This window comes from Suricata suricatta, chromosome 1, assembly GCF_006229205.1.
Source record: "Suricata suricatta isolate VVHF042 chromosome 1, meerkat_22Aug2017_6uvM2_HiC, whole genome shotgun sequence".
Lineage (NCBI taxonomy): Eukaryota > Metazoa > Chordata > Mammalia > Carnivora > Herpestidae > Suricata > Suricata suricatta.
Genome location: NC_043700.1, coordinates 150,556,028 through 150,570,669, shown reverse-complemented (window position 1 = coordinate 150,570,669; position 14,642 = coordinate 150,556,028). Strand labels below are relative to the sequence as shown.

At 38.1% G+C, this 14,642-nt stretch overlaps 1 protein-coding gene across 1 annotated transcript in view; it reads left to right on the top strand.

Annotated features, from left to right (window-relative positions):
• Positions 1-46: 46 nt before the first annotated feature.
• Positions 47-14,642, top strand: part of REST (RE1 silencing transcription factor) — a 25,124-nt gene continuing 10,528 nt past the window's right edge. Inside the window, exons 1-3 of the mRNA XM_029945513.1 lie at positions 47-146; positions 1,710-2,613; positions 8,512-8,595. Coding sequence (XP_029801373.1) covers positions 1,719-2,613; positions 8,512-8,595 — 979 coding nt within the window. The 5' untranslated portion in view covers positions 47-146; positions 1,710-1,718. The remainder of the gene's footprint in view (positions 147-1,709; positions 2,614-8,511; positions 8,596-14,642) is intronic.

The following is a 14,642-nucleotide window of genomic DNA, read 5'->3' as shown; positions in this document are numbered from 1 at the left end:
GGCGCGGGGGAGGCGGCCGGCGCGCGTGGGGGCCCCCTCCGGCGCTTGGGGCCCGACGCCTCCGGAGGGCGCCCGCGGAGCCTCCCGGGCCATCTGCGGAGGGCTAGCCCAGGGGCCGGGAGAGGAGCCGGGACGCCGGCAACGAGGTAACTTTCCTCCCTCTTCCCGAGACTCGGGGCCCGCAGGCCGGGGAGGGGACATCCTCGAATGGGGAAGATTTGGTCTGGCCCAACGGCGCCCCGAGTTTGACCACCTTGCCTTTCTTAGTGTTAGGGAGCTCAGGGAAAGCTTCAGGACGAGTTGTTGGGGCAACTCCCGCGAGTTGGTGTGTAAATGTGTGCAGTGAGCGGGCCCAGCGGAGAGGAAGCGAGAGCGCCCGAGTTTGCAAAGAGCTGCTTTGTGTTTGGTATTTTGAGAAAATGGCCGAATGCCTATTTCAGTCAGGAATGCCGCCGCCGAGGCAGGCGCTGGTGGCAGCCGCACATAGGAATTCGTGCAACACGTTGGGTTTTCGGGCTGTGCTTAGACGGCCTTCCTGACAAACGTTAAAATTCCTTTAGGGATGGTAGTTAGGGTTGAAAGGGGTATGAGAAAAGTCGATTTTGGGTAAATTGCCAGGTAGCCTAGGCTGTTAAGCCCTAGGGCAGCTTTTGCCCTCAGTTTGTTTTCTGTGATGGCATTTGATTCCAACTTTTGGTAGGTTGTAACGCGGTCGGTTTGTGTTTATGCACCTGGGTGAAACGGATTACTTTTTGTATTTGGGATTTGGTTTTATTTATTTGAATGCTTGCCACTTATTTTGCTTTGTTTTTTAATTTGCAAGGTAGCACACAATTTGAGAATAGCACGTTTTAGATGGGAAAGTAACGCGGTTAAGGCAATTTTAAAAGCCCAACATGTTTTCAAGAAGGTGATCTTGTAATGGCTTCCATTAAGCAAGTAGGCCAAGTCAAGCACAATGCAAGAAAGTTGCTGATAGTCCGATTGGGTTGTACGATTATTAGCGAGGCCGAAAGTTTCTTTATTTTCATTTGTGAAGTTTTGAATACATGGAGCTTCCTTTTTTCACAGGAGAAGAGGTCCGCAATTTTTTTTCCCTTTTAAACAGGTCTGGTCATTAAAAATAAACTCAGTGGTACTTTTTCACAGTAGTTTATTCTTCTGGAGTTAGTTGAGTTCATATGAAAGTCAATTCAGTTGGCCAATTACGATAGGCTTCTACTTTCCAGACATGTTTGTATGTAATAAATGCATAGTATGTTTTTTTTATTTCTCCCTTTTCTGATTTCGAGAAGTAAACTGTTGGGGGGGGGGTAATTGGGAGGACAGCAATGAACTATTCATGTAATGAATTTAAATATAATTTTAGTTAGCGTTAAAAATGAAGTTACTTATTTTTTTCATCAGAAAAATTTAAAAGTGCTTGAGGGAAGGCATGCCTGTGGTAGGCCTAGTTGATGGATGAGTTATATCAAACAATTGATAGAATTTTTTGCAGGGTTAAGAGAAATTTTTTTGATGACTGCAATAAAGAAGGTTTGGCATTACAAAAATATTTTAAAGCCTTAATTTTAGCAATTAATGAAGCTCATTGAATTTAAAGATTATATTTGGAAATGTTTTTTCCTGAGATCTGAAGAATTACAGCGACATTTTGGATGTTGTGTTTAAACTGGTACTTTTGTGTTTTTGTTTTATTTTGAATTCAGAATACAGTTATGGCCACCCAGGTAATGGGGCAGTCTTCTGGAGGAGGAGGGCTGTTCACCGGCAGTGGCAACATTGGCATGGCTTTGCCTAACGACATGTATGATTTGCATGACCTCTCCAAAGCTGAACTGGCTGCGCCTCAGCTTATCATGTTGGCAAATGTGGCCCTAACTGGGGAAGTAAATGGCAGCTGCTGTGATTACCTGGTTGGTGAAGAAAGACAAATGGCAGAATTGATGCCTGTTGGAGATAACAATTTTTCAGATAGTGATGGGGAAGAACTTGAGGAGTCTCCTGAAATAAAAGGTGAACCCAGTGGCCTGGAAAACATGGAACTGGAAAGTTTGGAACTCAGTGTTGTAGAACCACAGCCTGTGTTTGAGGTACCAGCTGCCCCAGAAATTTACAGCTCAAATAAAGATCTCCCTCCTGAAACACCTGGAGCAGAGGACAAATGCAAGAACTTGAAGAGCAAACCCTTTCGCTGTAAACCATGCCAGTACGAAGCAGAATCTGAAGAACAGTTTGTGCATCACATCAGAGTTCATAGTGCCAAGAAATTCTTTGTGGAAGAAAGTGCAGAGAAGCAAGCAAAAGCCAGAGAATCTGGATCTTCTACTGCAGAAGAGGGAGATTTCTCCAAGGGCCCCATTCGCTGTGACCGCTGTGGCTACAATACCAATCGATATGATCACTATACTGCTCACCTGAAACACCACACCAGAGCGGGGGATAATGAGCGAGTTTACAAGTGCATCATTTGCACATACACCACAGTAAGCGAATATCACTGGAGGAAACACTTGAGAAACCATTTTCCAAGGAAAGTATACACATGTGGAAAATGCAACTATTTTTCAGACAGAAAAAATAATTATGTTCAACATGTTCGAACTCATACAGGTAAGAGTACCTTTGTAGTCCATAAGTTCAACTCACTTCTGATAATTAATTCAGTAGGTGGTTAAAGTAGTACTAAAGAAAGGAGAGTCTGGGTTCAAGTCCTGGTTCAGTTATTTGCTGTCTTTGTGACCTTGGATAAGTCATTTAACCTCTTTGTGCTTGGCTTTTCTCTCCATGGGGGTAATTATATGGAATTGGAGAATAAGTGAAGTAACACTCATTTCACAGAATGGCCAAGATAACTATTACCAATGTTATTGCTAAAATTTGTATTCTAACAACGTGGGATAGATCATTTAGCTAAATTAGACTACTGTTTTTTTAGAAGATGTATTTAGTCGGTCTCAGGTGCAGTATAGTTTCCTGAAGGAATTGAGGACTTAGACAAAAGGAAAACTCAATGATTAACCCTTAGAAAGATCCATTTGACAGAAACCTTTAACTTTTTTTTTAAATGTTTATTTTTTAGAGAGAGAGAGAAAGAGAATGATTGGGAGAGGGGCAGAGAGACAGGGAGATACAGAATCCAAAGCAGGCCCCAGGCTCTGAGCTGTCAACATAGAGCCTAACACAAGCTCGAACCCACAAACCACGAGATCAAGACCTAAGTTGAAGACGGATGCTTGGCTGACTGAGCCACCCAAGACCCCCAGCCTTAAACTTTTTAAAAAAATTTGTTTTGTGGTATTGAGTTTCTACATAGAATAACCTAAAGTCTCCAAAACATAGAAGTGTGAGGAGTTAAAAGATTGGTGGGATTACCACACTTGACAGCATTATAAGAAAGCAAACACACATGTGGAAAATGCAGCTATTTTTCAGACAAAAAACAGTACCGTTCAGCATGTTTGAACTCAGGGGTGTCAGAGGACCTTTGAGTTTATAAGTGTACTCTATCAAAAAAGTGGAACAGTCTTAAAAATATGAAAATTTTCAAATATCTCAAAGAGAATATGAACATATACCCATTATTATCTCTATGCAACAGTTACCAATATTATATGACAATTGGCAATTTTTTAAAATACCAGCTTTATTGAGATACAGTCCACTACAATGGAATTTATCCATTTAAAGTTACAATTCATCGCTTTTAGTATATTCACAAAAGTTGTATAACTATCACAGTTTTTAGGACATCTTCACTCCAGAAAGAAACCCTATTAGTGGTTGCTCCCCATTTCTCAACACCCCTTAATTATTCACTTTTGAATTGATTTATAAATCTGTGTAAAGTGTCTCTCTCTCTCTTTTTTTTTTTTTTTTTAAAGTAAGCCGTAGGCCCCGTGTGGATCTTGAACTCATGATCCTGAAATCAAGAATTGCATGCCCTACCAAGTGAGCCAGCTAGGCACCCCAATGGGTCTCTTTTTTTCTTTTAAGAATATTTTAGAGAGAGTGTGTGTAAGTGGGGGAGAAGAAGCAGAAGGAGAGAGAAGAATCTTAAGCAGATTTCACACTGAGCCCAACGTGAGCTCTGTCCCATGACCTGGGATCACAACCTAAGCTGAAGTCAGGAGTAGGTTGCTCAGCTGACTGAGCCACCCAGGTGCCCTGGAAGTCTCATTTTTTTAGGGAAATGTTTGTAAATTATGTAGTTAATTTTCTCACGTTACATTATTTTTGCTAAGAATTGGTACCTTTGAGAACTGATTGGTGGTCTGAACAAAATGGATGGGATAATCTAGTATAGTACTCTGGATCACAAATGAAAAGGGGTTGTGGAATGCAGTTTGCATCAGGTCCCTTTTGCAAGAGTTGTCACTCTGCCTGACTGAATCCCACAGGTAAGAGAAGGACAAAGTAGGGAAAAAGAATCGATAGTGCTTTACTGAAGGGGCAGACTTAATCACACTTGCAGGTAAAATTCTGTTACGAGAAAAATGTCTGCAGCAAGATTTCTAATCCCCCGGAGATAGCTCCTGTATTTAAAATCTAGTCAGATAAAAGAATTTGTAGATCTTTTGGAATTTGTTGTAAACTGTGACTGTCTCCATGCTTTGAAACCATTTTAATTTCAGAATTCAAGTTCAAACATTACAAAATTACATGGCATAGGAAATGAAAGTTACTTGGAAATCCTACTCTGTTAATTACCTAATAGTGTGAATTAAACAGACTAACTTCACCTATAATATCTTGAAATAAATTCCAGCTACCATGCATATTTCAGCCATACATATTTTATATTCATTTAACAATTTTTTAAGAACTTTGGGCCTTATTTTAGATTGGATGGGATCTATAGAATTTTCCGGTAGTAACCAACCAGCCATGACTTTAATCTGTACACTTTGATGAACTGTTTTAACTGAGCTATACCTGATGATGAACTTTTACAAGTATGTGTACTCCTAACCGCCATGCAAGTCAAATAGATAATATTATCAGCACACCAGTGCTTTTGTCTTAATACATTTGGATTTTTTTTGGTCGGTTGTATTTTGATAAGTCATATATTTCCCAAAAAGCAAAAAATGTTTTTAACAATAAATTTAATTGCCAATTTACGAGTATTTTTAGAACCAAAAAGAAAATGGAGAGAACTGGAAAAGTGTTTCAGTATTCAGTATTTTGTGTGTATTTCCAATTTTTTATGTAAAGCTCTTTTTTAAACAAGAACTCTTTGCCATTTCTTAATTTTTTTGTATAGTGTTTTATTTTAATCTAGTTGTGGTCTAGGTGACTACTTTTTTTTTTAGTGTTTTTTAGTGTTTTGAGAGAGTGATTTATTTTGAGAGAGAGCATGTGCATGCATGCATGTGAGGGGCAGAGATAGGAAGAGAGAGAATCCCAAGCAGGCTCTGCATTGGCAGAGGTCATGACCTGAGCAGAAATCAAGAGTCAGATGTTTAACCTGCTGAGCCGCCCAGGTGCTCTCTTAGGTGACTCATTTTTAAGGGTATATTTTGTATACTTAACTGTATTTCCCATAACTTTTTCTCTACATTAATTTAAGGTTGATTATTTCCACATTAAGCTAACATTGGTTGTATATATCTCATTTCACATTTTAGTGTTGTGTGGTCATAGTGCTTTTGAAGATTCTTTTCTCCCTAATATCACCTGATTTGTGATTTAAAAAAAAAAATCATTTTCGGGGTGCCTAGGTGGCTCAGTCAGTTGAGCATCCGGCTTCGGCTCAGGTCATGATCTCACGGTTTGGTTCGTGGGTTCAAGCCCCACATCCAGGCTCAGAGCCTGGAGCTTGCTTCAGATTCTGTATCTCCCTCTCTTCTCTGACCCTCCCCTGCTCGCACTTGTCTCTCTCTGTCTCTCAAAAATCAATAAAAAAAATCATTTTAAAACAATTTGGTAGTGTATACATTGGAGGCTAATATTTTGATTATATAAATTCTGAGTATCTGGTGTTAAATGCAGGGTTCTGAAAATTGTATTTATGGAAAAATAAATTCATTTAGTGCTGAAGAGTAGAGATAAATGATAGAGTCACTTTTCACTTAACTACCCTAGTTTTCCAATTCACTTAATAGGTTTCTTCTGTTCTTTAGTGAGTGCCCAGTATTAGGTACTTATGTTAATCTTCAGAACAATCTATTGAGGAATACAAGATAAGTTATAATAGCCCAAGTTAGTGAGAGGTAACCATGAAGTAATGTGCCCATGGTTATATACAACTAGGAATCAAAGTTCAAGTCTATTTTATGGTTAATTATTGTGGTGGACTGAGGATTATTTTCATTTGAATCTTTAATCAGAAGAGATTTAATTTTGTGGGTTTGATATTTAATCAGTTCACAAATTTCACTTTATTTTTATAATTTATAAGTCTTTTTTTTTACTTTTTTTAAAATGTTTTTTATTTATTTTTTAGAGACATAGAGAGAGCGCGAGCAGGGGAGGGTCAGAGAAAGAGGGAGATAGAGAATCTGAAGCAGGCCTCAGGCTCTGAGCTAGCTGTCAGCACAGAGCCTGATGCGGGGCTCAAAGGCACGAACTGTGAGATCATGACCTGAGTCGAAGCCGGATGCGTAACCAACTGAGCCACCCTGGTGCCCCACAAATTTTACTTTAAAGGATGATATTTTTACCTCTATGTGTGACCAAAAAAAATCACTAAGTTATGTGTATTTTGAAGAATTGCACAGATAGAAGCAATCTATTCTGTTATAAGGAATTTAAAATACATTCTTCTTTAAAAAATTTTTTTTTAATGTTTTATTTATTTTTGAGAGAGAGACAGTGTGAGCAGGAGAGGGTCAGAAAGAGAGAGAGGGAGACACAGAATCTTAAGACAGGCTCCGGGTTCTGAACTGGCTGTCAGCACAGAGCCTGACGTGGGGCTCAAACCCAAGAACCGTGAGATCATGACCTGAGCTGAAGCCGGATGCTCAACTGACTGAGCCACCCAGGTGCCCCAAAATACATTATTCTTAATTGGTCCTTTATGTTAATCTATAATGGTATTTAATTTTCCTTCTGTTAACCTTTTTTTTGGTAATAGCTTAATGGACATACATTTTATATACCATACAGATGACTATGGATTGACCCATTCTGGGTGGTTCACATAAATAGAATCATACAGTAGTATATGGTCCTTTGTGACTATCTTTTTTCACATTAGCATGTTTTCAAGGTTCCTCCATGTTGTATACATAGTACTTGTTTTCCTTTTATTGCCAAGTAATATATTCTCTTGGAGGGATATACAACATTTTGTTTATCCATCAGTTAGAATATTTGGATTGTTTTTATTTTTTGGCATTTGTGAATAACTCTGTGAACATTCATGCACAAGTTTTTGTGGGCATATGTTTTTATTTCTCTTGGGTCTGTACAGTTGACCCTTGAACAATGCAGGGATTAGGAGCACCAACCCCAGAAGCCTTATCAATAACATAGTTGATTAAGACATATTTTGTATATGTATTATATACTGTATTATAATAAAGTAAGCTTGAGAAAAGAACATGTTATTAAGAAAATCCCTGAGGAAGAGAAAATAAACTTACACCACTGTACCTATTAGGGGAAAAAAGCACATATAAGTAGACCTGCACAGTTCAAGCTCATGTTCGAGGCTCATCTGTGTATACCTGGTAGTGGAATTGCTAGGCCATATGGTAACTTGTTTAATCATTTGAGGACCTGCCAAACTGTTTTCCAAAGTGGCTGCACTATTTTACAATCTCACCAGCAGTGTATGAGTATTCCAGTTTCCCTATCCTAACCAATACTTGATAACATCTGTCATTTTGCTTATAGCCATCCTTGCGGGTGTGAAATTTTCCCTCATTGTGGTTTTGATTTGCATTTCTGTCCTTGGTAAAGATATTGTGCATCTTTTCATGGGTTTATTCATCATTTACAGGAATACATTCAACATTATTTTTAAGTCTTTTTTTTTTTTTTTAAAGTTTGTTTGTTTTGAGGGAGAGTGTGATCAGGGGAGGGGCAGAGAGATAAGGAGACAGGATCTGAAGTGGTCTCTGTGCTGACAGCAGAGAGACTGCTGTGGGGTTCAGATTCAGGAACTGTGAGATCATGACTGAAGTCAAACGCTTAGCTGACTGAGCCTCCCAGGCTTCCTTCAGTTTCTTCATGTGTGGAATGGGGAGTACCTACATCATAAGGTTGTTGTAGAGATGAGAAGTGTTTAGAATATGCCTGGCACATAGTAAGTGCTCAATAAAGGTTATCCTTTTTAAGAGGCTGGTTTAAGTAAGAAAATAAAGAAACATATAAATACAAGGTATTAAGTGTCATGATTGAAGCATGCATTGGGGTTATGGAATCCCAGTGCAGAGCCTGCTGAGGATTCATTCTCTCAATAAAAAAAAAAAAAAAAAGCTCAATACTGAATATTGTCTATATTGTTAGTGAGAATTATATTTGCCTTATTTACCATATTTAACCCTAATTATATTCTTGCAGGAGAACGCCCATATAAATGTGAACTTTGTCCTTATTCAAGTTCTCAGAAGACTCATCTAACTAGACACATGCGTACTCATTCAGGTTGGTGAGAAGTGGGAACTCTTCTATGATTTTTAGTAAACAATTTATCATTATAAGGAAGTTCTAGACCTGGAACTGGGTCATTATTTATGATTGATTTATTTGTTTTTAAAACTAATTTATGGCTTATTTTTAATAATTAGAAAATAGAATGAAAAATCAGTGTTGTATTCTAGTGGAGTTGTGTATAAATGTAGATTCTTACTAAGGCTATGATACAATCTCTACTTTCTCACCCTCTCCCCCACCCCCAACACAGTATAACACCAAATTTCATAGTGTGTGGTTTTCAGGGTACAAGGATTCCTTCTTAATTTCTCAGTTCCTGAAATGCGGGCTTGTCCTCTTTTGAGAGCTGATAGGGGTTCTATGGACTGATTTATAAAAGCCAAACTTTAAAGAATAATGGATAATCCAGGATCTGGTGACTGAGATAATCGTGATCACCAACCATAATTGGTCCCCATTATCAAGGTAGGTAAATGGCAAAATTAAAAGTAAATATTAGCTTAGGTGACCTTGAATGGGTAACTCATTTTGGTTACAGTTGACCCCTTGTGAAGTAATCAGAATACCTTACTTCCAGATTTAGAATATGTACCCCTGTGGGGAAACAGTGCTAAAATCTTGGGTTAACAGAAGTTTACATAGATCCATTGTCCTTAAGTTAATAATTAATTGCCTTAAATTTGTGCTATCTGGGTAGCCACTAGCCTTATGTGGTTATTGAGCTTGTGAAATGTACTTAGTTTGAACTGAAATGTATAAAATACACAGATGAATTCAAACTGAATAAAAGCATGTAAAATATCTGTTTTGGGGTGCATGGCTGGCTCAGTCAGAAGAGTGTGTGTGACTCTTGATCTTTGGAGCCCCATGTTGGGTGAAGAAGTTACTTAAATAAATAAAACTTAAAAAAATTTAAAATATTGATTATATGTTGACATGACATTGGTTATATTGTATTAATTTTACCTGTTTTTATCTTTGTAATGTGACTACTAGAAAATTTAAAATAACATATATTGCTTGCATTTTATTTCTGTTGGATATTGTTACTTTAAGTCAGTGAGTAACATTTGATTTTAGTGTAGATTCTGACTTGAGCAGCTATGAAGGAATCACATAATATGCTTGGTAGCTTTTCCTTACCCTACAGGCTTGTCGTGTTAATACACTTTGAATGTTCCTTCTAAATCACCTAAGCTATTGAGTTGAGTCACTTAACCAGAAACCTGATTTTATTGCTTTGGGGTACATCCTGGTTTCATTTTCTAAGGTTAGTTTGAATGCTCTCTCAGGCTTTGTTGAGGATAGGCATCATATTCTATTGATAGTTGTGCTCTAGCTCTTAATTAAAACATTTAAGAATTTTATATGAATTAACTAATTTTAGTCTTTTTTAAAAAAATGTTTATTTTGAGAGAGGGAGAGCAAGTAGGAGTGGGGCAGAGAGAGAGGGAATCCCAAGATCCATGTAAGGCTAAATCTCATGAACCATGAGAAATCGAGTTAGACACTTAACCAACTGAGCCACCCAGCACCCCTCATTTGGGTCTTTATAATTGTCCTATAATGTATAAGTTCTATTATTGTCCCTGTTTTACCAGTGGGGAAAGTAAACTAAGGCACTGAGGAAAGAAGTTCATTTTTTCTGTAGAATGTCCCCCTTTTTGGATTTGTCTTACTTGTTTTCTCATGGTGTCATTTAGTTTTTCCTTTGACCCTGTGCCTTGTATTACTTGTACACTGGAAATTAAATTTGAATGCTTGAATTCTACTTAGCGTGTCTCAGTTGAAGTCCTATCTGGTTGACCCATTATTAGTGTTGCTGGGTTACTGGATTAGAATGATGACAAATTTGTATCTTTTTCATTGATCGATAACCCTGTCTCAGTGTCTGTGGTGTTTTACAATAGTCCTTAACTTTTGTCTGAATAATTTTTGTGTTTGCTAATCGTTGTCTTTGAATCTTTTCACTATGTTTAAAAGATGATATTCCTTAGTCGCTGTTACAGTACAGCAAGTATTTTAAAAGTCTCTTAATTGAGTAGTAGCTTTTTTTTTTTAATATTTGAGAGAGAAAGAGAGAAGTGCCATGCTGTCAGCACAGGGCCCCATGAGGGCTAGATCCCATGAACTTGTGAGATCATGACCCGAGCCAAAATCAAGAGTCAGGCACTTACCTGACCCAGCCACCCAGGTGTCTGACAACTTGTTTTTTTTTTTTAAGATTTTATTTTTCTAAGTAATCTCTACATCCAGTGTGGGGCTTGAACTCACAACCTTGAGATCGAGAGTTGCATGCTCTACTGGCTGAGCTAGGCAGGCACCCCAGTAGTAGCTTTTATTATATGCATGCCAGGTACTGAAAAAACATCTCTAATCTTAGTACTCCTAAAATACTTAATCCCAGTTTATGGATTAGGATGCAGGTTTAGGATAAATGTTTTATCTAAGGTTAATTGTCATTTCTTTAAATCAGAGGAGCTGAGATTTGGCCTTAAACTCCCTACCCTCCCATTTTCATTATTAGCAGTGTTAAAAGAACATTATGGCTCAGAAAATGGCTCAAGAAGCTATACCATAATGCAATTGAAACCAGTGTGTATGGAGAGAGCCGATACTTACTGTATTTTATTGGATGCCAATAGTTTGAGACACAAATAAACAAACATGGTTAGTTTGTTTTGTGTATGAATGTGCAGTTATTTCTAGCAGATTCTGTATTTTAATGCTTTTAATAGAAGTTGCCAAAAGCACTTTTAAGTAAAGTGAGGCTATGTTAGACCAAATTGGGTAGGTAGGTTTTTTTTTTTTAATGGATTACATGGAGTGAATATCTTGGGTGTCTTCTCTGTGGCCCAGAGTCTGATCTTTAATGTCCACATGGACTTGTTTGTTCCTTGTTCATGTGAGTGTATTTTGGGGAAGAAAACTGTGTGCTCAGTCTCTTATTTTTGGAAGAGATTAGGCTCTGTGGAGTTAGTACATTTGAAGTTAACTGGCAGATTGGTTTATAAAGCAAAACCACACTGATTATTTATTTAGAGCACTGTTCATCCATAGGGTCGGTCTTTTTAGGCCAAAGTAGGAAAGGATCAAGATGTTGATTGGGTGAAAAATTGGTACACTGAATTAATCTAACTTTATCTGGTGTTAATTTCCATTTTATTGGTGTTTCTCCCTATAATGGTACTAAAGTACCTTTCACCGGGCTAGTCTTCATTACACTGACATTATACACTCTCTCCTTTTTCAGAAATGGTACCATTTCATCCTGGATGAGATGCTTCATTCTGGATGAAATGCATCTAGTTAGTGTACGATGTTATGATATTTTGGTATATATCACACTGGCTAATTCCCCATCATTTTGAACATTTTTCCATAGTAAGTGTAATGGATGTTTGTTAAAGGAGATTAACAAATTTCCAATTTCCACTTCTATTTATTACTCTTTTTTAGATTGAAAAATATTTTACTCAGCAATAAATGTATTTTTCTTTAACCAAGTATTTGATAATTATTATGGAGGCACTATATTCATAGGTAGGCTTATTTGAAAGATGTTATTTTTTGAGAGTCTTCATGAATTCTGGAATAAGCTTTTTTCCCTGTGTCTTTGCTATTTTATTTTTTCCTTCATTAAAAAAATATTTATTTAAATTCAAGTGTAGTATTGGTTTCAGAAGTAGAACTCGGTAATTCATCACTTACATACAGCACCCAATGCTCATCCCAACAAGTGCTCTCCTTAATGGCCATCACTTACTTTTTTATTTTTATTTTTATTTATTTATTTTTTAAATAGTTTATTGTCAAATTGGTTTCCATACAACACCCAGTGCTCTTCCTCATAAGTGCCCTCCTCCATCACCACCACCTGTTTTCCCTCCTCCCCCCTCAACCCTCAGTTCATTTTCAGTATTCAGTAGTCTCTCAAGTTTTGCATCCCTCTCTCTCCCCAACTCTCTTTCCCTCTTCCCCTCCCCCTGGTCCTCCATTAGGTTTCTCCTGTTCTCCTGTTAGACCTATGAGTGCAAACATATGGTTTCTGTCCTTCTTTGCCTGACTTATTTCACTTAACATGACACTCTCGAGGTCCATCCACTTTCCTACAAATGGCCATATTTCATTCTTTCTCATTGCCATGTAGTACTCCATTGTGTATATATACCACATCTTCTTGATCCACTCATGAGGTGATGGGCATTTAGGCTTGTTCCATGTTTTGGCTATTGTTGACATTGCTGCTATGAACATTGGGATACATGTGCTCCTATGCATCAGCACTTCTGTATCCCTGGGGTAAATCCCTAGCAGTGCTATTGCTGGGTCATAAGGGAGTTATATGGATAGTGTTTTGAGGAACCTCCACCCTGTTTTCCAGAGCGGCTGCACCAGTATACATTCCCACCAACAGTGTAGGAGTGTGCCCATCACTCCACACCCTCACCAGCATCTATAGACTCTTGATTTGTTCATTTTAGCCACTCTGACTGGTGTGAGGTGGTATCTCATTGTGGTTTTGATTTGTGTTTCCCTGATGCTGAGTGATGTTGAGCATCGTCCTCATGCACCTGTAGGCCATCTGGATGTCCTCTTTGGAGAAGTGTCTGTTCATGTCTTCTGTCCATTTCTTCACTGGATTATTTGTTTTACGGGGGTGGAGTTTGGTGAGTTTCTTGTCGATTTTGGATAATAGACCTTTATCTGATATGTCATTTGCAACTATCTTTTCCCATTCTGTTGGTTGCCTATTAGTTTTCTTGATTGTTTCCTTTGCAGTGCAGAAGCTTTTTATCCTGATGAGGTCCCCAGAGTAGAGTTTTGCTTTCATTTCCCTTGCCTTTGGGAATGTGTCATGGAGGATACTGCTGCGGTTGAGGTCTAGTCTAGGAGGTTGTTTCCTACTTTCTCCTCAAGGGTTTTGATGCTTTCCTGTCTCACATTCAGGTCCTTCATCCATTTTGAGTTAATTTTTGTGTATGGTGTAAGAAAGTGGTCTAGTTTCATTCTTCTGCATGTTGCTGTCCAGTTCTCCCAGCACCACGTGCTAAAGAGGCGATCTTTTTTCCATCAGATACTCTTTCCTGCTTTGTCAAAAATTAATTGGCTATACATTTGTGGGCCCAGTACTGGGTTCTCTATTCTATTCCATTGGTGTATGTGTCTGTTTTTGTGCCAATCCCATACTGTCTTGATGATGACAGCTTTGTAGTGGAGGCTAAAGTCTGGGATTGTGAGGCCTCCTGTTTTGGTTTTCTTCTTCAATATAACTTTGGCTATTTGGGGTCTTTTGTGGTTCCATATGAATTTGAGGATAGTTTTATCTAGCTTTGAGAAGAGTTGGTGCAATTTTGATGGGGATTGCATTGAATGTGTAGTAGATTGTTTTGGGTAGTAATGACATTTTCACAACGTTTATTCTTCCAATCCATGTACAGGGAATGTTTTTCCATTTCTTGGTATCTTCATTTTCTTTCATAAGATTCCTATAGTTTTCGTCATATAGGTCTTTTACATCCTTGGTTAGGTTTACTCCTAGGTATTTGATAGTTTTTCATGCAATCGTGAATGGGATCAGTTTCTTAATTTCTCTTTTGGCTGCTTCACTTTTGGTGTATAGGAACGCAACTGAATTCTGTACATTGATTTTGTACCCGGCAACTTTACTGAATTCATTGATCAGTTCTAGAAGGCTTCTGGTGGAGTCAATTGGGTTTTCTATGTAGAGTATCATGTCATCTGCAAAAAGTGAAAGTTTGACTTCTTCTTTGCCAATTCTGATGCCTTTTATTTCCTTTTGTTGTCTGATTGCTGATGCTAGGACTTCCAGCACTATGTTAAACAGCATTGGTGAGAGTGGACACCCCTGTCGTGTTCCTGATCTCAGGGGGAAAGCTCTGTTTTTCCCCATTGAGGATGATATTAGCTGTGGGCTTTTCATAAACTGCTTTTAATACTGTTTAGATAAGTTCCTTATATTCCGACTTTCTCAAGGGTTTTTATTAGGAAAGGGTGCTGTATTTTGTCAAATGCTT